Source organism: Strix uralensis, chromosome 25 (genome assembly GCF_047716275.1).
Source record: "Strix uralensis isolate ZFMK-TIS-50842 chromosome 25, bStrUra1, whole genome shotgun sequence".
Taxonomy (NCBI): domain Eukaryota; kingdom Metazoa; phylum Chordata; class Aves; order Strigiformes; family Strigidae; genus Strix; species Strix uralensis.
The window spans coordinates 6147025-6173735 of record NC_133996.1 but is presented as its reverse complement, the minus strand read 5'-3'; the positions used below and the strand labels follow the sequence as shown (position 1 = coordinate 6173735).

Below are 26711 nucleotides of genomic sequence, written 5' to 3'. Positions count from 1 at the left end.
ATCCTCCACCTCACTGCATGTGCATCCCCTCAGGGTGCTTGTCAGTGAGAGAATTGTTTCAGTAAAGGACTTCAGTCAGCAGCACTCAGCCCTGCTTCCCCCCAAAGCGGCCTCAGGAACCGCAGAGGATGGTCCTGGGACCAGATTCGCTCCTTCGCGCAGCCCCAAAGGAGTCACGTTATTACGTTATAGTCACGTTATTTTAGTGTCCCTTGCTGGACAGAGAAGAAGCAATTCCTTACCTGTTTCTTTTCCCCCCCGCTTTGAGCTCTTCTCATCCATCCACAGATTTGGATCAGGGATTTTCCTCTGGCGTTGGCTCCCGGTGTCCCTTGTTTGTCTCCATCTACAGAGTTAAGCCCTGTAAGAAAGGGCACAGACACAGCCACCTCAAATTCCAGCCATCCCGCCAGCATCACTGCAGCCACTGCCAAAAGAAAGCAGCTGCTCTAGCAGCCTCTAACTCTCACCCACAGTTGTTTCTTCACGAGGCGAGCTCCTCGCCAGCCACACCACTACCCCCGCAAAGCACTCAGGTGCTCAATTCCCCAGAACCAAGCACATCCCTGGACCGAGGACCTGCTCAGTGGTCCAAAGGGAAGTGCAAAAGCCCGGGAAGGGGAGCTCCTGGCCCAGGTGGTGCAACTGCACCAACCAACAACTTTGTCTGCCCCTAACTTCGTGAGGGAGCCTAGTTTTCTTTTTAAGGTTGTCCCATCAGTCACTAGTAGCAGGATCTCAACCAAACATATGGCATGAAAACCAACGAAGACTTCACTTACATCACTTCATCACTGACGACGGCGATTTAAGTTCTGATGAAACCATCAGCCAGAGCAAGGGAAGGTCCTAAGATTTAGCTCCATACCAAAGGTTTTGGGTTTTGCAGAAGTATTTAACAGACGACTATCAAGGTAACGATGTCTACGCAGCCCCCGGACAGCCTAAACTGAAAGGTGTCGATACACCTGTGAAAAGCATTACTTGTTATGTCCCTTTGGGACTCAGTCTGACATAAACCCAGTTCTAGACAGGATTCCCCATCCCCATTGTCATAAAAGAGTCAAGGGACTATTTAATACCCCCAACTTTCTACCTCTACAAACGCAGCCAAGCCAGCCTCCGGGCCAGAGAGGGGAGTACACCAATCCATTTACCAGAGCCTAGAAACTTCCTACAGCGCTCGGCTGCAAGGAACCGTCTGCTCCATCTTTGTTGGGGAACGTCCCGACCCGGAGCCAAGGCTCCGGCCAGTTGTAGCACACACATGAATGTCGTCGGCCAGAGCGGTGACACTACACAAATCTAGAGACACAACAGGTATGATAGTAACCTTAACATTTTACTTCAAGATCCATTTACTGACAAAAAGCTATTCTTCCCCTCCCCCAAGAAACACGGCCTTAAAATGCTCCCTGGAAGTGACTTGCAAGCGTTAAGACTAAGTTAAATGATTTATAATTTTTTGGTTAAAAGAACATACACTACCATAGAAGTGCCAGCCATGATTCCTGCAGTTTCTTTCCCCGTGCAGAGTCACTCCACTCTGCTTATCATTCTTAATTGCTCCAAAAGTAGCATCTTAAGTGATATAAATATGCACGTGATTAAGTGTTAGCCCCAGTTAAATCTGAAGCCGCCTAGATGTTAGTGAAAAACAATTAACAAGAGAAACAAGTAATTCATATCATACAGGAATACCTCAGCTCCAATTAAGTGCATGACATTTTTTATATTGAGTAGCCTTTGATCAGCAAGACATTTCACTTTTGTACATGGTAACCAAAAAGGTAGAAACTTTGAAAAACAATGCAAGAGTTTGGTGTTAAAAAAAAAAAACAACAAACCCCAACAACAAAAAAACCCCTATACAAATACAAAGAGGAGATGGAACTTCACAGTTACTGCTGCCAGTCACACAAAGTGGTTTATTATCTCATTGCCAACAGGGACTAAAAATTTGTTCTAGTACACTAGTGGGAAAAATCTGATAAATATTAGAAACACAACACCGATTTGCAAGTAACATATTTCTTTGATGGCAGCAAAGCAAAGCTGATTGGATTGTTATCTGTGAAGCCCAGAAAATAGCACCTTAGTATTATTTAAATAAATTATACAGATCAATGCAGCGGCATTCCACTACCGAGGAAGGGGAACTGACTGGGATCCAGGACTCTAGAAACTCGCTCATTGTCACCCCAAAACAATAACCCCATTCAAGCTCTGCCAGGTGGCATGGTGTCTAGTCTTGTCCAGAACACAACAGAAAGTTTTGCAACAGGTCTTTTGACAGTTCTTGGGAAAGTTCAGAGCCGTTGTTTGGTTTAGGGGTTTGTTTTGTTTGTTTAAAGGTAAGTTTACATGGTTTTAAGCAGGAAATTTGAAAGGAAGAAAACTGTTCCCTCTTCTCAAAGGTAGCAGAGCCTTTCCCACCAGCAAACCCAAGCCATGGAGTACCCAGTGGTGATCAGCAATACAAGGGGCACGGACAAACTTCTCCAAAGGCCTTTACAAATCAGAGTAAAGAAGAGCGTTTAACGAGCTGCAATAAATTCATCAAGAGCCAGAGGGAAGACATTTTACTGCAAGAACTTTATTGCACTACGTTCAAGTGCTGAACCAAGTATTGTGCCTACTGGACACTGGCCATGATTACACCACCCCCCCACCCCCCCCACCCCCTTTGTGTCTACACTGAATGACAGTCTGCACTTTTGACTATTTTTCCTCAATTAAGGCTGCAGAGTCATAGATGATAATTAGTACACTATAAATCAGAGTAAAACTAGGGGGAAGAATGCAAAGTTATACATATAGCATGTAAAATTCTTTTTTTATTGTTCTTCAGAAGGGCTTGGGGTTTGGTTTTTAATCCAGCTCGACACCTTCCCCTCCAATCTGACTTCCATCATTTGTCAAATTGGCTTTGACTACCAGTATTTCATTTTACTAAAAACATCAATTTTAATTTGCAGAAACAGTTAGAACATTAGGCTTCTAGCTTGCGAGGGGAAGGTAAAGGCCAGAATCAGGTAATTTCAGCATCCTCTACCTTCCACATGGACTCAAAACATTACCAGATACGTTATTTCCCTAATGTAGGCATTGACATCACAAACACTTTCGCGACTCCTTTATCTATTAAAGAAATCAGAAACGTTACACATCTTAAAGGGAGGAAGGAACTCAGTACAACAATACAGCTTGAGTCAGGGTACAGACCGAGTTTTGTGGAGTGCAGTGTTTTCTAGCCATGGACCTCAAACAGGTCTGCTGGCTGTGAAGTGAGGGGCTTGACAAGTACCATTATATTTTGCTTAAATTTATAAATCCCTTCCAGGCATAGAATTCCAAAAGTCCATTACCTGTGTTTGCACAGTTAAGCTGCAGATTAAAAGCAGAAGTCTAGAACAGGAAGAAATCCTGTGAAGGCAGTTCACATCGCCAGCAGCTGAGGTATTGGTAGAAGATGGGTACCAGTCCACACCTGCTACAGGCACAGACCAACACAAGCCTTTGGTGCTCCACAGCGAAAGACCACAGGAGAGTACGACCCTAAACCTGTATTCAAAGCCTCCCGTGGCTGAGTATTACAGACATAATGTCAAGTTGAAAGCATATGAGGTCACTACTAGGGCAGGGCACTAAGATAACACGTGTTTGGTAGAAGTAGCCTGGCTGAAACTGCTTATTAGAGGCCTTAAAATGGATTAATTCACTGGATTAATTCACTGCCAACACCAATGGCCCTACAAAGAGAACGTGGTGCCAGTCCACACTCCAAAAATCAGCGTATTTATAGTCTGCTGATGGTGAATACATGATAGGCATGTTGGTGTGTACCTAGAGATTCTCCCTCCAGAAGAGCCTAATAAAAAAATAACAAGGCAATCAGTGGTTAAACTGAACTGTACATGAGGGCTAGTCTGGGAAAATACCCACACTAGGCGTTTATTCATGGACCGCATTTCTGTGTGCACCCCATCGTTACCTCAGATATGATACACGTGAGACCCTCCCCCCAGTCCTGATTTACTGTGTTCAGCAAGGCAGAGAATCTGGACAGCAGCAAAAAGCCTTTTCTTCTTCCTTATGACAGATAAATTAATTTTAAGTCCTTGTCTGAATTGCCCCTTGCTCACCTAGAACACTTTTGGACATCAGTCTTCTGCCGGGATAGATTTTCTATCTAGCAACAGAAAGACAATTAACATTTCAGCCAAATTCTTTGGAAAAAGTGAGACTGACACGCACACACATAAAATCACACACACACACACACTCACACAGTTAAAAGCACCATCTCCCACCAATCAGAAAAGGCCTTTAGCAGAATCACCAAAGATATTAGGCAGTGAGTCTTCTGTTAAAGCCCACCAGGAAGTTTTTTCACACCTGCAGAGTCTGAACACCACGTAGACATACAACACAGACATCACCGAATCTCTAGAATATGCCCAGGGTGGGCTTAAGGCTGTCAGACTGCTCCCATACAGCAAAGGCTCCTCCTCATGCCTCTCTGCCAGGTCCCAGCAAGGTTAAAAAACAAAAGGCAACTCCATTTAAAAGAGTCCCATAGGAATTAATGTATGGGGCCCTAACTGTGGGGTACTTTCCTCAAATCAAGAAAATAGTTTCTGCACAAGCCAATGCTCTGCTGGTTTTCCTTAGACATAAAATTTACTTTATTTCTTTTCTTAAAAAGTTAAAAATACAGAAGGTTCAGAAACTGATTTTCTCCTTGCAGATGTTCAAACTGCAGCTTAAGGAGAAAACAATCCTTCACTGAAATGTTTCTCTTAATTTTTTTTTTATTTTTATTTTTTTCAATCATCACCACCATTAGGACAGAGGTTGAGGAGCACTGACTCCACCACTAATTTGATGACGTAGTTTGATTCCAGATTCACATTTCCAGGTGCCAAGAGTCCAGAAAACAGCCATGCTAACTTCTGCCTTCGTTTTGAGAATTTTTTTTTTTTATTGAACACAGCAGTGACCGTTGGCATCTTTGAAGCGTAATCGCATCTTAGGTCGGTATTTCTCAAGGTAAAGCAGCTGTTTGGAATTGAAAGCTCCCCTCCTTTTCCTAAAACAAAGAGAATGAAGGCTAATATCAATGGAAGAAGTACCGCTTCAATCACCATGTACATTCTAAGGCAGATTAGTCCTCGTTTCAAAGCTTTTCTGCACCTACAAAACAGCATTTTGGCTTGGTGCCATATCCATTGACACACTGAGGAAGGATAAACCAGGCCAGCACATGCAGTTCATCACCTACATGCCAATATTAAAATCAAAATCCAGTTAGCAAATTTCAGCATATTGTCTTGGATGGGGAGAATTTATTTCCATTGCCAGCAGTAGTCACTGAACAACATCAAGGTCACCCTTTCCTTGCACTTGCATGTGCTACTTGTTATATTAGCTAAGACAGACCATGACATTCAGATACAAATATGTAAGAGGTTCTCAGAAAAGAGCTTCTCGGTATAAAAGGTACTGTACCCAGAAAGAGAAAAAAGGAATTTAAGAAAAATTCAGAAAAAATCTGTTGACAGCAATACAGTTTACAAAGATAACCAAAGACCCTGGGAATCCATAAAAGGATGAATTGCTTTTTTGGCAAAGCTCATTCAACATAATCTTACCTGCTGGGCTTCATTTCAAGATCTGATGTTATCACTAAACCCACAGAGCTCTGCAGTCTCATCCTTCACCAGTTTTGTTATTTTCCAGACAGGGTGGTTGCTGACATTTCCTGGGTGGATTGCACACTCACCCACAATACCTGGAGCAGTGCTGGTGCTCACCTACTTGCCATAGAAGTTCTGCTTGAGGGCCCAACCTCACTACAATTATTTCTTTTCTTTTAAATTAGAAGCAATTAGCCCATGTTCAATTAATCCACAATTTTTACAGCCCCAGCCTAGACATTTTTTCCTCCCAAGTTCAAAATCTTTGGGACTTAGGTCAATGGCTTAATATATAAGCCCAGAATTTTTTTTAAAAAAAAAAAACCACAAAACTAAAGAGATCACCTTTTAATCCTCAACTCTAAACAGAGGAAAGGGCACAGCCTCAGCATCAATGTCAAAGTCATGCCCATTATTGTCAGGAGATAGCTACTAGAAAACAAATCAGAAATCTAACAAACTCTGCTGAAGACGCATGCCGTTCAAAGACAACATAAATGGAGAGATTTCTTGAGAATGGGGAAGTTTAACTTACTGCCTTATAAACTGAACTGCGTCTTCGTACTTCATTCCACATTCAATGAGAGCAAGTGCAACCAGAACAGGAGCCCTAAAGGAGAAATCAATATTTAAGGAAGATCTAGAGAAACAATATATTGAACCCCTCAAAATACATCAAATTAAGCTATAAACAGAGATCTTAAGTATTTTCTCTTTAAGCATTATGTACAGAAAGACATTTGCCTGCTGAGTACCTAATGTAAAATTTCTTTTAGCAGACAGCTCTGCTTCCAGCACACACACAAAAAAAAAAAATTAATAGCTCCTTAGCGTTTGGGGCATGAAACAATAATTCTAGATTTTTATGCTTTCTCATTTTACTATAACCTAATTTTCTACTTTGCTAAAACAAGTGTGTAATACCTCCTGCATGCGTTTTGCTTCTTATGACACTGTAGATTTAGCTGTACGTGAGACATCTGTGAAGCACTGAACAGATGACTTCTACAGATTACTTTTTTTTTTTTTAAAATTATATGCTGTACATGGAACCAGGAGTTCTGGGGACAATAGGGCATAACTTTCTACTTTGGGGTCCACAGTTTGGAAGTTGGTTCAGTGTATAGAGCTGGCTTTTCAAACAAGCAGAAACCACAGTACACAAGAGACTCTCTCCTGGAATTGATGTTCACCCCACTAAACACACAGAGTTGCAACAGGCACCTGTGACAGCAGAGTAGGGAAGGATTAAACAGGTGCTACAACTGGAGAACTTGTACTCATGGCTAAACAAAAACACAGTTCAGGATAAACAACTATTACTGCCATGCTGCACCTGCAGGAGCAGAATTAATTCACTTTCTAAAGGAAACAATTTGGAACTTCAAAAGTCACTTTAACAAAACAAAAAAAATGTGTGAATTTCAGTGTGAAATTCCCTACTCCAGGTAGACAGTTTTCCAGATTAACGCAAAACCTGTAAAGGTCTTGCTTTTCCCCCTGCCAGAAATAGTCTGAGAACAGCAGCAAAAAGGTCATTCTGTAAGGAACAGACACAGCACGGGTCTGTGTGGCATACAGAAGATGGGAAGCTTCTGGTATCCTTTGGCTTGATATTATGCAAGAAACGGGAGAGTTGAAAATCACTTGAGTTACACGTGGCCACCTTCCTAAAGATGTTCCTCAGATAAAAATAGAGCAGAAATGGATAGACAAATGTTAATTGCCTTGGGGTTTTGGCTCTTGTGTCTTTAAATATTGGCCGTTTCTCCCTCTACCTTTTTATTTCCCCCATCTCTTCTTCTCTAGAGGTGAAAATTTAAGAATTTGATACGTCCAACTCTGCGCTTACTTGACTTCTTTAATCCACCTTTCTTGTCCACTCATTCATACCCTTAAATATTTAAGGTCACATGGTTATTGTAAGAATACTAACACTTAAGCTCCATTTCCTCTGAGCCCATAGGATAAATGTAACATTCAGAGATTACATTTGGGAATACAAATGTAGTGCTTAGCCTTCCTGAATCAATCTTTTTTTTTTTTTATTTCATCTTAAAAGGAAGTTCTTCCCATAGAAGGAAGTTATATTTTGAATGGTGAGGAGAGAAACATCAGTCTGAATGTGAGCAAGAAATACAAGCCTAACTCTTCTGGAAACTGAGGCAAAGCCACTTTAAGAAAGTAATTGAACCAGTTTTTCTAAATGCCTTTTTTTATTACCACATGCTTAATAGTATACCAGTTGAAAATAGGAGGAAATTAAAAAAACAACAACTTTACAGCCTTAGAAATTGTACTACACGTGTATATTGCATTTGTCAAGAAACACAAGAGATTTTGCTGTTTGAGCAGAAAGACACATGCTTTCAAATTAACAGCATCTCTAACTGCTCCTGTTGCTCATGACTGACAGAAGTATTCTGAACAATCTCCCCAAGCTTCTCCTCTCATCCTCGATCACAGTTATGAAATTACTGAAGATTTTTAAGCTGCAGTACGTCTCTCTTGCTTTAATGACACAAACTTAATGCTGCTGCTTTGAAGTGTCATTTGGGAGAAAACAAAGAAATTGGTATTCACTTAACACCTTCCATGACCTACGTCCCAAACAAATAAACTAACTTTAAGTCCAGCATAAAAACAAGAAGTGGAACACTAACCTTCCCAACCCTGCAACACAGTGAACAGCAACACAGCATCCAGGCTCTTCACGAAATTTGGTTTTCAACAGGTTTAGCCAGTCATCAACGATCTGATTCGGGGGTGGTGCTCCATCATCAAACGGCCAGTCCTTTGAAAGAAAAAAAATTACATTAACTCTACAGATTTCAATCCATAATCAACAGCAAGGTCACCGTAATTGGGAGAAGGACAATACTGCATTCAGCAAGAATGCATTTTACACGTGGGTATTTCCCTGGCTGCACAGAAGTTTGCAAGTCAATATCATAACGCAACACTAAATGTTTAACAACCATCTGATTGCACTTTTCAATAAAATGGCAATAAAACTCTACACCAACTCCTTTGCATTATAGAATTTTTAGAAAAATAGCTGCCCTTGAAATCTCATTTTATTAAAAATATGTAAAAATCAATAGACATTTCAAATAAACATTTGAAAGATGAGAACTCTGTAGACTTTTGCCTATAGTTGTGTCAACCTTTTAAAATACTATTTGTACTTCAGAGTCTGTACAGAGAAGCTACTTCATAACAATTCAAGGGGATCAGCCGAGGAGAAGGTACTTCAGAACAACTCAAATGGATCAGCTTGTCCAGCTGCCGTCAATCCAATAAGCAAGACGGTTGAAACTACACGGGTATTTTTAAGTCAAAAAACACTTTCACAACCAAAAAAGACAACTCTGCCCCTGTCTAAGCACTCAATAACTAAGTAGCATTTACAATTACATTTTTGTCTATTAAAGGAGCAGCCAACATTTAAACTACCCAGGCCACATTTAACATCATCAACATGGCTGTAAATCAAAATTACATGTGAGAAGCTTCCCATTTTCTCGAGGTCACAGCTCTCTCCTGGAACTTGTGCTAAGTGGAGTACTACATGTCCTACATTTCAAGACCAGGCACAACATCACATGCTTTATAATCTGCTCAGACACAGGAGTGCTGTAAAAAGAGCACTCCTCGATGCAAGGGAAAAAAAATAATACTTAGTAGTTATTTAGCACTTTTCATTAGATGAATGCAACACATTTTACAAGAGACTTATAGCCAGAGTTTCGCATTATTCAACCCCCTCTTCAAATGGTAGGGAAAAGGTTTTGAAATGAGCCCTCTTCTTCCCCCACTGGCTAGAAACAAGTCTTTCATGTAGTATCTTGAGAACAGGTTAACAGGAAGTAATATTCTCTGAAGCCTGAAAGAAGAATGCAGAAACTCTGCACAAGTACAACCAAAGGTAAAAATCCGCCAGACTTTTCATTTTGAAACGCACTTACTGCTACCCTAATACTTCCTGAATAGCAAGTACAGCTTAGCACAGACCTCAGCCCAAGAGCACCTTATAAATGTGTTAGCACTTAAGAAAAGCTACAAGGTGGAAAACTGTATCTTGGAACTACAAAACCAAAAAGTTTTAAGTTACTGAAGTAACTTTATATGTGATTAATTCAGAAAGATACACAAAGTCTGAAGAGTGCAGAGAACTCCTTTTTCAAAGCAAATGGGAAATTAAAAATATCTGGGACAACACAGCAAAATAAAAGGCTATAGAAAATGAGATCATGAAGTAAAGCTTGATCTTTCTAATAAAAAGCTTTTACGAGATTTTCCACTCAATCCACTGCTAGCTATATTATTTTAGGCCTAGTGTCATCCACTGTCCCAGAAACAGATGTACGGGCTGCCAAGAGAAGAGGCATTACCCATCGCGAGACGCTTGCTTTTGGAACTGCCTTGCAAAGAACAGGATTTACATGTCAGTTCTGTGTCCTAGTTTTAGATTAAATTAAATCCTTTCCTTCAGACCAAATACAGCAGCTTACTACATTGCTTTAGCTTACATGTTAACCATCATGTCCACACAACTCTGTGCTGGCCTGAATTAATCACAATCGTCATTTCCCCACAGAGCATCACCTTCTCAGGAATGGTACAACAATGACATTAAATTAGCACTGATAAAATACTGCAGCTTGGGACACTGCCCAGAATGAGGAACAAGAATAATTCTGAGGCTAGAGGAGTAATTGCAGCAAAGTTTTGCTATTTTTTTCCTGATTATGAGTTCTGCCAGCATCACCTCTGAATTCCTGTCAGACAGGACAGAAAACAAATGGCTAAGCTCCACGACCAAAACAGTCATTAATAACCAGGATGATGCACGGAGATTGCACAAACAGAAAATATAGCTCTTTTGTGCCACCCCGCAGTAGCTGGGAAGGATGATAGGCAAGAAAGGGTTATTCTTATTTACCCTTTATCTGGAGCAGCCTGCTCAGCAGAACAGCTCCGGGTTTGTCAGTCAGCAACGACTGCAGGATTGGCAACGCAGAACTGAGATGACCAAGAAGCACTAACAGGACTTTAAGGTGACAAAGACCGCTCCTTCAAATCCCGCGTGCAACTCGCACTGAAGTTACGGCAGCACAATGCTCCCAGAACCCTGCGTGGGATGAGACCGCAGCCGCCGGCGTGGAACTTTCCCACCATCGCTAGCGGAGCCCACGGCGACACGGTACAAATCTGATGGCAACGAAGTCACATCTCTAGCACGGGCACTGCCGACAGCCGGCTGGCACGCAGGGGTGCCCGTTCTGGAGGGCGCGGAGCGTAAAGAGAGTCTGACCCAGGGATGAACGGTAAACAAAGGACTGATAGAGGGAGAACAATGAAACGTGTCTTAGATCCTGAAGATGAACAAAACTACCGCAGCCTCCTTGGTTGCCAGCCAGGGCAAAAATACTTCCAGAAAAAACCTACCAGTTTTTCTGATGTAACACTTTTATGTTACAAGACCTTACACATGAACATAACGAAGAACTGCAGAAGCCCACAGAAACTAAATCCATCCCCGCCTCCTGTCTCCTGGATTTAATCTCTGTTGATAAACATGCGCATGCAATAGTACTACCTCAAGCATGGAACATCTAATTCTCTACTTTCTCACTATGCCATCTGCCAGAGCAACTCTGTAGCTGCCACATTCTACCCATCTTGCCAGTCCATTATCCTGTATCGCGGCGTGAGAGCAGGCTTTGCTATAATGCTCTCATTTTCAGGAGTTTCACTACACTTTTGACCTCAACAGCTTTAAAATAGACACTGATCTCTCTCAGGCTGTGTTTTTAATCTTCGCGTTATTTTTGCAAGCAAATATTAACTTTAAATAGTGACGTGTTATTTTCTCAGCCAGCTGGTAATTCAATACCATTTCTGAAGAGCAACAGGACTCTGCTTTGAAAAAGCATGCATTCATCGGAAGGAAAAGCTATACAGGAGGTGGTCGTGGCGGTGACTAGTTAAGCTTCTCACAAATAGCAAAACACTATTGCAACAGAGTAAATTACCAAGACAATCTCATGACTGGGATCATCAGGATCAGCGATGACATTAACAGCAAACCTTCCGTGCCACCTCCTGCCTTCTGTTACCCTTAGCAGACGCCTGGCGGATTTATGCTCTCTCCTGTCGTGCCTTCTGCAGCAGTGGAATACTAAGAACTGGTACGTACCCAACAGGGAGAGGCTTGTTAGCTGAGGCAAATGTGTACAGACACAAGACTCTCGCATGTGTTACTCAAAGTGAAAGGCTCTCCAACAGAACGGAGCTTAGCAGAGCTGGCAGAAACACCATTTCCAGTTTTTAGCAAAGCTTCCTCAAAAAACTGCTTTCAGTTCAAACCTAGCCAACACCAAGTTTTTAAAGTTTCTTGAGAATCAAAATCCCCGACCTATTTCAGAAGCGCAGGCTCCAGAGCACTCCCCAGCTCCCGCAGCTGCCCCGGGGCCCCGGCCGTGGACTGGAGAAGGTGGATTTCACTCACGGCTGCAGGAGCCAAAGTCAGCTGTCCTCGCAGGACAGCCACCCTGGCAGGGCTGGACACCTGCAAAACCACCCTAAGTCTTCTAGGAAGACCTCAGATCTCCACTCTGGCACAGGAACACAGAAACACTCTTAAGCCCCAGCTTAAATCAGGCTCTGAGGGCTTCTACAGCAGAAGTTTAATCCTTCCAGTCTCTGGCAACCTTCGGAGTATCGCAGCGAGAGGTTTCACAGCAGCGGGCCTGAAAGCGCTGTGATGTCCGCATCCAGGACAGCTCTGAAGCGAACAAAAGTGCTACTCCAGAGTGCAGCCCCAGGAGCACTGGTAGCTCTGTAATGACTGATTTTTCCAACAACACTGAGGCACACGTGGCTGCCTGGAACTGGAGTAAATGCTTACTAGGGCCGGAAGCCAAGAAACCTGACTGACCTGTACATGGAGTTTTCACAGATATGCCAGGATACAAGTTTTTCTCCTAATGGAAAACTGCAGAAGTTTTCCTCTGACCGAGCCATAAAAATCAAGAGGCAATAGAAGACTGACTACCTGCAACAAGAAGGTGAGATGCAATTTCTGGCCTCACAACAGAGTATTACTCACTCCAGTAAAATAAACTGATTATATCTGACACACTATAATAATTCAGAAGTATTGCCTGGAAAAATACCGCCTGCAAGCTTAGTATGAGCACACACCTATTAAAAAAACCTCCCCTAAAAGACCAAGCAGTACTAGACGACAGAGTCAGACAGTCATTGCATAATGTTAACCATGAGCAGCAGTTAAGGAATTCCACCTGCTGAACTGGGAAGCCACCAGCAGCCAGGCTGCATTTGGAGGTGAGCAGTGATGAGGCTATTGATCAATATTCTGCTCCAGCCAGTCCATGGAAGCCTCTATCAACGCGTCAGCTACAGCATCAAAAGGTGGCACTTTTTGAAAGAGTGAGAGAAGGGAGTTTTATCTGCATCCCGAGAAGGTCAACGGTAAAGCCAAGAAGTGCTGTACCTAGAGAAAAGGATCAAACTGAGTTGCATGAACCACAAGGCTGAACACTGGATTAGTATCGAACCAGTCACTAAAAGGCAATCCAAATATCACAACAAATCCAGGAACAGACATTTCTATTCCAACTAAAGCACTCAGGCAATAGTAACAAATCAGCCAGTACCTTTCACAGAAGCACAGCGAGTTTCTCAAACCCAGCTTTAGTTGATGCTGGGGATCACATTGCTTTTGGCCAACCTGAAACAGTCATAAGCTCTTGCCCAAAGCATGAAGGCCATCCCCACCACTTCTAGACACGTAATGTTTCATTTTTAGACAGTTTTAAAGGCAACTCACTAGAACCTGGATTCCTTCTTTTTCAATAGGAGCTTGATCATAAGTGGCATCACAAACTCGCACCAAGGTTGTCACTCCATACTTCTTCAGCTCCTTTAAGAAAAAGGAAAACATGTGAGCACACTGTCAGAGTGAAGAATTCAAGAACTTTCTCACCAGCTACAAAACTAAACATTTTACGGAGTCAGCGGTACCACAACTACCGCACAGCTCCAAGGCGACTACACAAGGGGCCAACACAGAAGGGGGGTTTATGGCCGACATCAGGACACGGCTTACGAGTGACAGGAATAAATGTGAAACACCTCTGAATTACACTTCTCTAGGGAAATGCCAAGGTGGAAAAAAATTGCATGTATAAGAGCAACGCTAAAGTAGCTGCTTATATTCCCCAAGCAGCTTCTTCTTCTCTTTAAATAGAAGCCTGGAATTGTTTGCTTCAGCCAGTGTTGACATTTTGAGGCAGGGAGGAACAGAACACACACCCCACCATACTCCAGCTTCCTTGTAATGCACTCTAAGTAGCACATTGTGCTAGATAAATAATCAGAAGATCAAACAAAAGCTATTCCAGTTCACTTTGAAGGTTCATACAGCAAGCAGAACTTCCTCTCATGCTTGGACTGTATCATTAGAACTTCTAACAATTAGCAATAATACCTATTCCACAGTCAAGACTCCTGAAAAAATAAGACAATCCACAATAATGGGAAGGAAAAAAAATATATATATATATCAAAGACCAAAAGAATGTGGCTTTCAAGCAAAATTAACCACCAGTATCTGAGCAGATTCATGGTGAAGAGCACACTGCTAAGTGATGGAAGTCTGTTAATAGCCACAGTCAGACATCAGTATCAGATGACAGGATCTCTTTGGAATGAAAAAGACCTGCATACACAAGATGAAAGTGCTCTAGATATAAGGGCACAAAGATACAGCAGGTTTGGAGCAAACTAGAATGCAGAAATACACTGTACTACTGCTTATCTGATGATACCATCTGTCACTTTTTCAGAAAACTGCATATTAAATTTTGCCATATTTAAGATTTTATTGTGTCAGTAATGGTGTGCCCATCCCAACCGACTCTTCCCATAGTTCGGCCCAGGCAGATGTCATTTTTCATGGCTAAATTCCAGCACCTGAAATCTCTGACAATTCTGGGAATGGTAGGGCAGTTTGGTAACACATCCTGTAAACTAAAGCTTCAGTTCAAGTATTGCACTTAATCCTACTCCAGGGGTGAAAAGAAAGGTCAGAAACAGTTACAATTCTATTAACTACTTCAAAAGCCAAAAGATGAGCAACAGATCGATATATTAGAAGCACTGCGTTATTTAATGAACAATAACATTTAGAATCATAGAACATGCAGTCCTTCAGAAATCAGGACAAGAATGATGGCAAGGGTCTGCGTCTGTATTCTAAAATGGAAGCTCATCCAGCCTCCTGCAATTACAGAAATGCAGGACTTTGGAAAAAGCAATCGGTGGATTCTCTTCTCATACTGTCGAGAGAATGTGAACAATACATCAAAGATAAAAACGCCTTAAGTTTCAACACGTTAACATATAGCCAAAGCATTGAGCAACAGGTGTGAAGAATGACTGTTCAGTTCTTCTACAGAAACTATGAGCATATAAGAAAAGAAGGATGATACTTCATTTGGCTGCCTTACCTCTATGAACTTGCTGAGGGTTGCATTGGTTGGGTTGTGAGTGATCAGGAAACGCATATTCTCGTAAGTAATTTCCACGGGGGCTGGACGGTTCATAATGGCAAACAAAATGTGTAAGGGGCCAAAAAAAATAAAATTAAAAAAAAAAAATCAATAACCTTGGAAACGTTTCACAGCAGAAAACATTAAAAAGACCACTAAAATGCCTGGGATTGATCAGAGCTTGCTTTGACGTGTTTGTTCCTTAAAGAATTTGCTTCTAGAAAAGCAGGTTTGCTTCAGAATCCACTTGAATTCAACTTCGGCCTCAATTACTGCAGGTGGTATCCTTCAGACTCCAAAAATTCTGACTACATGCAAGACTAGGCAGCCTGTTCTACATTTAGGCACTGGTGAGGCAAAAAAGTAAGGGCAGATTTTCTCTCCACTTTGTTTTCTTGATGCTTAGTTTTGCTAGAGTCAGTAAAAGGAATATGCTTCCAATGTGCAGAAGATATCCCATATATTTGAGTGTGTTCGCTGTGTCTGGAGTCTTCAAGGCAAAGTAATTATGGCACGTAGAACCCCCTGCACTCAGCTCACTTGTCAGCCAGGATGCTGTGCTGGGCCTGGCAGAAGTCTGCCCTCACGCTCAGAATCGCCATAAATGTGCGACGTATATTCCAACAGAACACCTAAAGAGAAGAAAAATACCACGTAAGAGGATTTGTTGCTTCTACCTTCAGGAACACCAAATATTGACCCTCCCAGAGAAACTCTAATTAGACTAGATAAGACTATGTCTAAAAACCAACCAACCAAAAAAAAAACAATAAATCAATCTTTACTGGAGTCCCAGCAGTTGTAATCCCGAATATTCTTTCGGCACCGAGTACGCTCTAGCCCAGAGACACGGGACTTCTTGTAACTGCTGCTCCTGGCAACCAGGCACCGTCACGGAGACAAGGAAACCTTTCTGTGCTCTCTGCAGCCCCTCCCTCCCAACCAGGTGCCCTAGAAGAAGAGAAAATAGCGCAAAGCCCGGTACGTGCTTGAAAATGTCTGTTGATACAGTCATACCTGTTCGGCTTGAGCCCAAATACATTAAAAAATGCTGTTGGCATGGCTTTATTTTCTGAACAAAATAAGCAGTACAAACAGAAATAAGAGTATAACTAAACTGCCATATATTTGAGCTTTTGCTAGCAGATAAATTTTACCAACGTTGTCGTATCACCAAACTCCCAACAGCAGTAGGGAAATATCCTCCAGAAATCAGTCATTTTAAAAGCAACCAAATGGTCATTTAGCAGTAATAACTTTTGGTTATTCGCAGTCTTGTCTGTGTTTACAGACTAGGGCATTAAGACAGCAGCAGCTTCCAGTCCTAACACACAGGACTCAAAAAATAGATGTTTCAGCAACAGCAATAAAACATGGAACAATGTAATTCTACCATGAAAATGGAGCTAAGCTAGCTCAACTCATTTACAGCTGAAATACTAAATAAGCAACATGGCTTTTCACTGCATTTAAAAAGTGTGAAGCCAAAGAATCACTACTGACACTTCTTTTTTAAGGAAAAAGTTTTAAATCAGTTGAATAAAATCCAAACTAGCAGCCAGAAGTCACAAACCTGCAACTCAAGCGGAAAGGTCAACGTGGCACACTCAAGTGAATACAATTAGGGAAAAACACACATGCGTGGAAGTTCACACCCAAAACTTCTGGTGCGCTCAACATTTTAATGAGATCCTCACTTTAAAATAGTCAAATTAAGTACTATGAAATTACCTTTTTCACTGACATGAAGTCAAAAATCACCCAAAGAACAGCAATTATTTCCTTAAAGAACAGTTTTCAATGCCAAAAAAATACATTAATTAGGTTGCCAGAGGCAAGAACAAAGATGTTTTCAATAACCTCCCCCGACCTTAATGCAGTTCTTACTCTGAGTGACTGAAATACAAATTTCAAAAATGAATCCTGGAATATTTTATCAGTGTAATGACTACAGGATTAAGTCTCACCCCAGATGGAAGAGTCCCATCTAAACATATCATACTCAAGTCCTTACACTTGTCAATTCTCGCACATTTGTCACAACTCTCATATATGCTACCAAATCTCAAAGCAAAGGCTTTGTTAAAATGTATTACAGTCTGCTGTAGCGATGATGTACCAGGAACAGAATGACTGAAGTTAAAATATCCACATGTGTCCAACACCTGGAAAACTGGATGCATGAAAGTCTTTTTTCAGGCAAATACTGGCCTGCTTTTCCCCCATTTGAACATACACTCATCTGACACGTCCTGGAGAGTGACCTGCAGACTCACATTACAGGAAGAGTTTTAAAACTACCTTCTGAGGATTTAACAAGGTCATTTAAATAAAAACGGTGGTCAACAGATCTTGGCAAAGGAGATCAAACCCTGGATCCAGAGTACCAGAGGCTTACAGCATTACAAAGTACACTGTCGCGAGGGGACGAGCAGTTGCGTCACATTCAAACAAACCCTTTAAAGGTTTTTCTTTTCAGCACCAATAATTCGGTTGGAAGACCCTCATCCAGTGCTATTTGCACTGTGAGATGTATCAAATCGGGTCATTATGGCTACACTTCTCCCTCAAGCAAATCAAAGAGGGAATTTCAACCCAATTATTTTAAAAGTCTTTTGTAAAAACTATTTACCAAGTCATTAAGAAAGGACACATGGAGATGACATGTTCCAGTAAATTAAGTATGGCAGGGGGAGTCACCAACTCAAATCCTGCTCTCAGATCTGCAGCCGCTCGTGGTCTGACCTTGGCCAAGCCACTTTCGGTAGCTCAACTCATCTGCAGAACAGGAATGACACCATCTTACCTTCCCCAAAGGAATATTACTGAAGCGTTTAATTAGCTAATAGCTAAGGAGTGATTAAAAATTTAAAGCACTGTGTTTAAGTCTCAAAAGTGATTTCCAGAAGGGTAAGAAGTTTATGTAGCACATAACCCTATTTTTAAAAGTTTGGTTACTGCCACATACATCCCTTCCTCCCATGACTTTCAACTGCTGTTAAGCTAAAGTTTAAAAAGAAAAACCAGGCTTCTAATTAAGAAAATGAAAACCAGGAAAAACCCTATTGTCTACAACTTCTGATCTCCCCAAGAAAATACTTTAAAATTTCTTCCTCCCTGTGTTAGCAAGCAAATTTGCACTTCAAAATCCCAAGAGAACTGAGCGCTTTCAAGCTGACAACAATAAATAGTAACCAGGTCTATGCACAACATAAAACAAGAAATTATTTTTCAGCCAATTAACCTTCAACTTTTTATACTTAGAAAGTGAGATAGCACATGGAGAGAAACCAAAGCATTACAACATGTTTTATGTGGCTGGCCTCTGAAAGGGAGCAGAGGTATCCAACATGTCAACGCTACGAATGAGGTGCGATAGCTCCATCAGGAACCAGAGGAGAAAAAGCAGAGACGGCAGGACAAACAAGGCAAGCAATAACCATTCATGCATCTGAAAAGAACTAGATATGCTTGGGAGTCAGTTCCTGATGTTGTTTAACTTAATTATCAGGGAGTAATCATCAATCAAGATGCCTATCTGTACCACCAAGTTTAGTGAGCTGTGACAGTCTCTGCACCTACAGACAGGCCTGATTTGAGTTATAACTAACAGCACTGTGAGCTCCCCACCTCTCACGCTCGCAGCGCCATGCACGCCGAGAGCGCTTGATACAGCCTAATGAGGCCAACTGGAGAAGAATGTCTTTCAAAACACTATGAATGCGTAAGAATATGCTTAAAATGTAAGCAAGGGGCAGTCCTATTAATTAGCATAAATAAATCAGGGTGATTAACTAATTAAGAGAGAACAGTTAAATGGATTCCTGACTTGATAGAAGCTTCACTTGAGATTGCCTTAAGTAAAAACCCAACACACCTACAATATTCATCTCCAGTGGCTGCCTCATCTATCCTTGCATTGACTCCTAAATTAGACACTTCAATAGGGCAAGTTGCTCACTCTTCTGTATTGAGCCAGTACGAGTTCAGGGAGACAGGTCTAATGAAAAACAAGTAATAACATCGTAAGGAATTCCTGGTTCCACCATCTCCTTCAAAACACACCGGTAAAAGCGCTGCCTTGGCCACGCTGAGACAGCGAAACAGCTTGCAACAGCTGCAGCTTCCAGAGATTACAAAACACAGATACCTTTGGAAAGGTCACTTGGATCACCTTTCAAAATAACCCAGCGCACAGGATGCGCAGCAAAGCCCGCTAATTTGTCAGTCAGTATTAAAAGAATACTTCGGTGTTTTGAAGACCAGTATTTTCAAACCAGCTCAACTAATTTTGTTAAGTGGGAACCCACATTTGATGTTAATAAAGTTAGGTCACGAGCTGCTCAATTTTCCTCTTTTTCCTTTTCTATAAAACCTCATTCTTGTGGTTTGCATTTACACACGTGGGACGAGCACCACAGCACACTGACGGTACACAACTTGAGCCCATAAAAACTGCCATCCTGACACGACGCTGCAGCCCAGCCGGGCTTTTCCTGACACTCCGCATACGTCACGTTTTGCTTCCCCTTCCTGCATTGCCCCGCTGAGTGACCCACATTCTACCCGTACACTACCCAAATGTCCCATTTCATCCGGAGCACAAGGTGCTGTTTGAGTGAAAGAATTCATGAGGATTTCCAAAATGAGCCTTAAAACAGTGGAAACACACATTAGCAAGAACTGGAGCAACCATCTTTTCTAAAATATACTTTCCTAGTATACAGAGAAAAGAAACTCTGGAACTAACATTCTTGGAAAAAATTCTTGAGCGCTCTCTGAAGGAAGTTTGCTCAGAATGACACGTGCCTAGAGAGGGGTGAGGTCAAAAATTTTACTGTTCCACCCTATCCACCCCCGCCGCGGAGCTCCCTCCCAGCCTGCTGACAAGTTCTACGGGTGACTCATTCGTTTCCTTTTGCACTAACCCAGTCGCTCCATCCGAGGCCGTAAAACCCACGGCAGCAGATAGAGATCTGCCTTAGCAAGAGAAAAAAAAAAAAAAGTCCAGATTAAAGCAGTCTCAACTTAAAAGTGACACATCAGGAAACAGTAAAAATTGTCAAATGTACCGTGCAAGACTGTTAGCGAGAGAACAATCCTGCAGCAAACCTCAAAACTGAGCACAACACAGACAAAGTTAGCTGTCATCCCTAAATTTGGGCGAGGTCAAACCACTATAGGCAACACAGGCATCGATGCACAGAGATCATCATCCTGGCAAGCTCGGCAGTGGGAAGCAATTAGATACTGCATTAGCTCTTGCAGAAAGAATTGATAGGCATGCGTGCTTTATGCTTCAGATCTTTTCTTCCCTGTGAAACAGAACCTGCTTCGTAGTTAAAAATGCTGTTCTGACACAGGATTTTTTGAACGCCTTCCCCACCCACCATTTAGTTTCTAAAATCCCTTCAGAGGACGCATTTGAATGTTATTTACATACCATGCCCGAAAAGTTTAAAGTTACTAAAAGTGTTTGAAGTCAAAACCAAAAGGCCCCACTAAGAAATTTAAGCTCTTAACCCATTTAAGCCACAGAATTATATTTAAGTAAAATCAAAAATTACTTTAGACAAAAGTTCATGAGTATGTGACACTGACAACTCACTCCTAAAAATCAGAATGCTGAGTCCTCTAAGCTGCATCAACTGTCGGTCTTTGAAAACACGGCTCTGCTGGATCATCAGCTCCCCTGACAACTCAGGCTACATATTCTCACACTTTAAGATGAAGTATCAAAAAAAACCAACCCACCCACCAAAAACCCATTAACAAGTCAAGCAGGACTTAAAAGCGATTTCAAATCACACAGCAACAGGAATATTATTCTGCGAAGTTACAGGGTTGAATTACTTGCATCTTACTCATCTCACTTATTTGAATTTGCCATATACCTCTGCCGGAAAAATGACTTAGTGGAGAGAGTTGGCTCCTTCTCCTGCGGCAGTTAAGTTCAGTCTGACAAGTGAAACTGAAGCTTACTGATAATTTCACTGCATGTCCACAAAGTCTCAATTGTTAAAATCCACAGTCCATTATTTCAAGCAGAGCTAGACTTTCAGTGTAAGAGACCAAAAAGAATTTAACTTTTTAGTACAGAACAGAGAAACTAGGGGTAACAAAAGTACACGTAACAGTGACCTGAACAGAGACGGCAACCCAGCGTCTCAAGTGTTATAACTGAAAAAAGGATCAAGGGATTTAAGGCTCCTTTACCCCTTCACAATTAGCAAAATGAGCCACAAGACGATACCAAAGTCAACAGCCACTCTAAAGGTATTTTATACTCTCTTATGATACCCATCAGCCAGATACTGGCCTCGGCAGGTGCCAGCCTGATCTAGCACTGCAATTCACATGCGTCAAAAAGAGTAACTCCTAGCCCAAATTCTCAAGCCATTAGGTCTATTTTTCAATGTTTAGACAGTGCTGTCTTAAATCTCCGACTCTGTCACAGGCAAAGCAGCTGTCAAACTAATCCAAACACAACAGACAACACAGAGCTCCTCTCTGCTAGCTCAGTAACGGTACATCACTGACAGTGTGTTTTCTCCTCCAAAGATATTACCAAAATACACAACCTACACCATTTACAAAAACTTTCTGCTTGCACTACAGTATCTCAAGAGCTACGTCTTCAGCTGCGGATCATCTTCCTTAAAGCAAGGACAGAAACGTGCCTTTCCACGAGCCACATATCGCCCAGCTCTGCCACCCAGGCCTCCCAACAGTTAACCAACACGGCATTCCACCACCGGGCAAAGTCCAGCAGCAGGAGCGAGGAAACCAGCTGCGATCACAGTTCAGCCCTGATAGAGGAAGAGCGTTTTAGTACTGCTGTGTGGAAGAGAATGACGAATATTTGCAGGTAATTAAACCTGAAGTCAATCACCTATGTTTATGAGAGATGTATGTAAAAACATCACAACTAAACCCTACGTAAGACCACCTACATCCCTGCCTGTGCATCCAGACATACGTAGATACTACCCCTACCTTACTTCCGACAAATCTTTTCTTTCTAACAGTTGAGTTCATTAAATCTAACTATTTCTACATGTTGAGTCACAAGGAGACTGAGTTTTCTGGCTGCTGCTAGTGGTGGGTTTATCTTTTTTCTTCTTTAAATACTAACTGCAGTTCTGAGTCAGAACCCGACTGGTTCATTTTGGGAGTTTTGAAGTGAGTTTCCATTTATACAGTAGCCTTTAAAAGCCAACTTTCTGCCTTACTCCTCCTCACGCTGAAACCAACCAGCACACAGCTGCCCCGAGAGAAAAAGCAGATCGTGACTAATCACACCAAGGAACCACGAGGAACCAACACCGCAACTGAGTGGAGGCCACTTCTACGCTCATCCCCGTACCGTAACACCTCCCAACCCGCAACCTCGCCTGCACTCCAAATCCCAAACCCCAGCTCTCAGGAACTAGGCTTCCTCACCCACCAAAGCACACCCTAAGCAGCAAACCACAGCCATTCCCAGTAAGTACACCACTCCCTGTCTCAGGCCTTCCTGGAGGTCACTCAGCACCCTCAGCAACACCAGTGCTTTCTTTAGCCACTGCCCTGGCCAGGCCAGACTTCATCAACTCCCCCCTTCCAGCCCAGGCAGCTCCAAATCCCACAGGGCAGCCCTCTATCTACACAAACTGGCCTCGGTATTCACAACCCTGCCCCCACTCAAACCCCAGGAAAACCACCACATCCTGGACACCCCTTCCTTTCCAGCTCCACATGCCCCCCTCCAGCCTGAGAAAGATCCCCACCCCCCCAACACTGCTCCCAGCCTTCCCCCTCCATTTTCCAGCCCAGATCCCAGAACAATTCTTTACCCTTTACAGACCATCTCCAGGCCTAAGACAAGGCAGGCCCCCCCTTCCCCCAAAACAACCCCCCATCCTTTCGCAAACTCTTCCCCCATCTGTACAGGAATAAGTGACACCCCCTCCCTTCAAACAAAGCCTTCCAAATGCCCCCCATACCAGGTACAAGCAACACCCCCCCCCATTCACTCACACCAACCCCTCTGCAGCTTCCCTCATCCTCCCACTGTTGCAGTCCTACAGGCAATGACCTCCCCTCCTGAACACTCCCCCCACAAGCCCAGCTACAAGGCAGACTCCCTCCCTTAAACCATCCCTTTGGGGTCCACCCCTCCCAGCCCCACAACTGAGGGGGGGTCCCACACAAACCAGCCATAACTGGGAGATGGGCACTGTAAGTCAACCCCATCCCTCAGGTGAGGGGAGGACCCTCCAAACCAGCCTCGCAGGTAGAAGGGCCACCCCACAAAGCAGCCCGATGCCGAAGGCAAGGGCTACTATCCTCAAACCAGCCTTAGCGGCCATGGGGGTCCCTCACACCAGTCCAACCCCACAGCCAGGGGGGACCCCCCAAAACCAGCCCCAAAGTAGAGTAGGGACCTTACAGACTAGCGAGCTGCCCACAGACCTACTTCTCAGGCCAAGGGAGCCCCAGGGCCCAGAAGGATTCCCCAAACAAGGCCCACAGGTCAGGAAATCCCCCAGGCCAGGAAGAACCCCCCCGAACCAGCCTCTCAGACCAAACAGAGCTTCCTAGACCAGCAAGGACCCCCCCAAACCAGACCCGCAGCCCATGCAGGACCCCCAGAGCACAAAAGACCCCTTCAAATCAGCCGCAGGGGCCAAAGGAGACTCTCCAGGCCAGGGAGGTCCCCCCAGACCAGCCCCACAGGCCGAGGGATCCCCTCAAGCAGCCGGGGTGGGGGGGAGGCCCACAGGCCGCCCCAGAGCCACTACCCCCCCACACCTCCACAGCCCAGGCCCGCCCTGGGGCGGGGGCTCCGTCCTCCCGCGGTCCCTCCTCACCCGAAGCCCCCCGGCTCCTCCCCACGGCGGCCCCTCACCCTGGGCATTGAGCGCGTCGGCGTTCTTCCGAGCGGGCCCGGCGCCTCCCACACACCGGGCCGGGGGACGGGAAAGTGCGAGAGGGGGCGGGAAGGGGCGAGGCGGCGGCACGGCCCGGCCCGGTGGCGACGGGGCCCGTGACGGGGTTGGGGCTGCGCTCGACCCGGTCCGGCCCGGCCGCGGGGAGAGAGGCGAGAGCCCGCGCGCCGCCAGACGGCTCCTCGCGCACAGGCCGCTCCCTCCCCGCCCGCGCCCCGTGGTACGTCCCGCCCGCCGCTGATTGGCACAGCCCGCCCCACCCCCACATCCGGCAGCGGGATGGGCCGCCCCGACCGCCCCCGCTCCCCGCGCTCCCGGTTCGGCTCGCCGGGCGCGTCCACCCGCCGCTCCGCGGGGGTGCTCCGGGCATGACGAGAAGCGCTGGGGCGGCCTCGCTCCCTACGAGCCGCGGCCCGATCAGCCGGGTCCCCCTCCCCGTGCGGCGGGGAACGGCTCCCTCCCTCCCGCTGCTGTTGGAACGGGCCTTCTCCCCCTCCCTCGGGAGGGAGGCGGCATTGGTACAACCCGCTTCCCCCCGCACACACATTGGTATGACCCCAGCGCGGCCGAAGAGCCCGGGGGCGGCTCGCCCTGCCCCGCCTGCCCGCCCCCGGCGGCGAGCACGGCCCCAAGCCAAACGCGCCGCCCTGCTGGCCCCAGTTCCCCTTGGTACGCCCCTCCTCCTCCTCCTCCTCCCCCCCCGCCGCTCTGGCGCACTTGGACTGGCCCTCCGGCCGCACGTGTGTGCGGGCCCTTCCACGCCAGCACCCCCCCTCCTCCCAGAGCACTGCAGCGGTGGTACAGCCCGCTCCCCCCCCCGCCTTTCTGCTCAGTGGTTCGGCCCGCCCGGTAGTTCCGGCTTCCGCTGTCCCCCGCCGCCCCGGCAGAGCCACGGGTCCGCGGCTGAGCACTGGGGGGAAACGCTGGTGTGTACAGCCCCGGCACCCCTGAGAGACCGGGTCCCCCGGTAAGGTCAGCCACGCGGCACGGCGAAACCGAAATAAATGAACGACCCGTTGATCCGGTTCCCCGCTCCGGGGGCGGAGCACCGGATACGGTGACTCAGAGTTTGGTGGGAGAAGGAGCCCGGCTCGAAGGAAGCCCCGCGCTTGGCCGGAGCCTGGCCCGGCCGCGTGGCGTTAAGTAACCCCGAGGTGACAGCCCCGGCTGGACCGGGTGATGTCCCCTCCCGACACCGGTTTTACCGGCGAGGGTGCGGCAGTGCTTGTGTAACCGGCTCTCGCGTCGGGGGCGGGGGAGCAGCTTCCTAATCCTGCCTGGAAAAGGGGGTCCGTGCCCGTTGCCATCCTGCCAAGGGGCTGCAGAACGGCTCCGAGTCACCGGGCCTGGACAGGGCCGCAAAATGGCGCGTGGAGCCGGCACGGAGAAACCCTCAGCCGGGCCGTGCTGCGCCAGGCTTTCCCAAGCACAGGGTGACATTTTCTACCCCAAAAGCTGCCCCGCTGACAGGCAGCGGCTGTGAGGCCAGACCCTGCTAGAGAGCATCGGGAGGTCGCACGGGGCTGGCCCTGGGGCTGCTCCAGCCTCCCAGAGAAGGGAATATTTATCCATGGGATGAAAAATCACCGCAGCTCCCAAAGATCCCTAAGAATAGCAGGGTTAGCGTCTCCAAAGTTGGCATTTATTAATCCCCTGTAACAACAAATACCTTCATTTGGAGCCACAGGCTTTTCTGCCAGCCAAGACAAAAACACGGGAGGAAAGGACAGAGCCGGGGGACAGACGGACCGTTCCCACGGGCATCACAGGCAGCTGCGCTGGAACGGCACCGGCGAGAGCTGGAACAAGAGTTTCTCTGTTTTGGGCTCCCACAGGAAGCCCTCCACAGGGCCCCTCGCCCGCAGCGAGGGCAGCAGAGCAGGCAGCGCTGCCTCTGACACGCCACCATTTGCATAACGCACGATATCGAGTGCTCCGGGCTGCCAGACCTCTTCCTCTTCTGCAGCAAAACAAAGATATTTTCTCTAAGAGGTGATGAACGGCCCCATAAGAAGCAATCGTGTCCACACCAACCATCAGCTGCTCCCAGAAAGGCGTTCACGGAGGAACAAACGCTGGGAGGACGGAGCGGGGATGGCCCAAAACACACCCATCTCCTATTTTCAGGTAGAGGAAAGCACATCGCTCCTCTGCCCTCGGCCTGGTGCCGTCTGGAAGGAGACCGCGTCCATTTTCACACCCAGTGACTATTTCTGAAGCAGCTGGAGACTCTGGCCAAGCTCAGGGCTGCGCTGCTCTCTCTGTGTAAGGACAAAGGAATGTCTCAGCCCCTTCACACCCTCAGCAGATCAATGTGAAGAAGGTAGAAGCGACTTAATTTACAGATGGTGAAGTGACGGGTTAAGTGTCCAGGTTCACTCAGGAAGCTTGGGAAATGCTAGAAACTGGCCCCCAGATTTCCTAATTTCTAGTCCAGGGCCCCATCAGGCAACCTTCCTCCAAAAATTGAAACATACTCTAAAGGAGCAACACACATCTCT

The 26711-nt window shown here is 45.3% G+C and overlaps 2 protein-coding genes across 3 annotated transcripts in view; one reads left to right on the top strand and one right to left on the bottom strand.

Annotated features, from left to right (window-relative positions):
• Positions 1–26711, top strand: part of LOC141954749 (myotubularin-related protein 9-like) — a 188370-nt gene that overhangs the window by 69113 nt on the left and 92546 nt on the right. The gene's annotated exons all lie outside the window — the stretch shown is intronic.
• PTP4A2 (protein tyrosine phosphatase 4A2) lies at positions 4657–24431 on the bottom strand. Of its 2 annotated transcripts, none has more exons than XM_074894182.1 (6): positions 24133–24431; positions 15239–15912; positions 13558–13650; positions 8363–8493; positions 6235–6309; positions 4657–5092 (listed from the first exon to the last, which is right to left on the bottom strand). In XM_074894182.1, the coding sequence occupies exons 2-6, from the start codon at positions 15332–15334 to the stop codon at positions 4984–4986; spliced, it is 504 nt and encodes a 167-aa protein (XP_074750283.1). In that variant the 5' UTR covers positions 15335–15912; positions 24133–24431; the 3' UTR covers positions 4657–4983. The 2 variants fall into 2 exon arrangements, with proteins under 2 accessions (XP_074750283.1, XP_074750282.1); XM_074894181.1 differs by having other exon boundaries at positions 24171–24431.

What these genes read in the sequence shown, in the direction of transcription:
- PTP4A2 (XM_074894182.1), bottom strand. Translation starts at nt 15,334, where the DNA reads ATGAACCGTCCAGCCCCCGTGGAAATTACTTACGAGAATATGCGTTTC. An exon ending in CCCTCAGCAAGTTCATAGAG is followed by an intron (nt 13,651 to 15,238) that starts GTAAGGCAGCCA and finishes TTTTTCTTAAAG; the next exon opens with GAGCTGAAGAAGTATGGAGT. An exon ending in TGTGTTGCAGGGTTGGGAAG is followed by an intron (nt 6,310 to 8,362) that starts GTTAGTGTTCCA and finishes TTTCTCCTTTAG; the next exon opens with GGCTCCTGTTCTGGTTGCAC.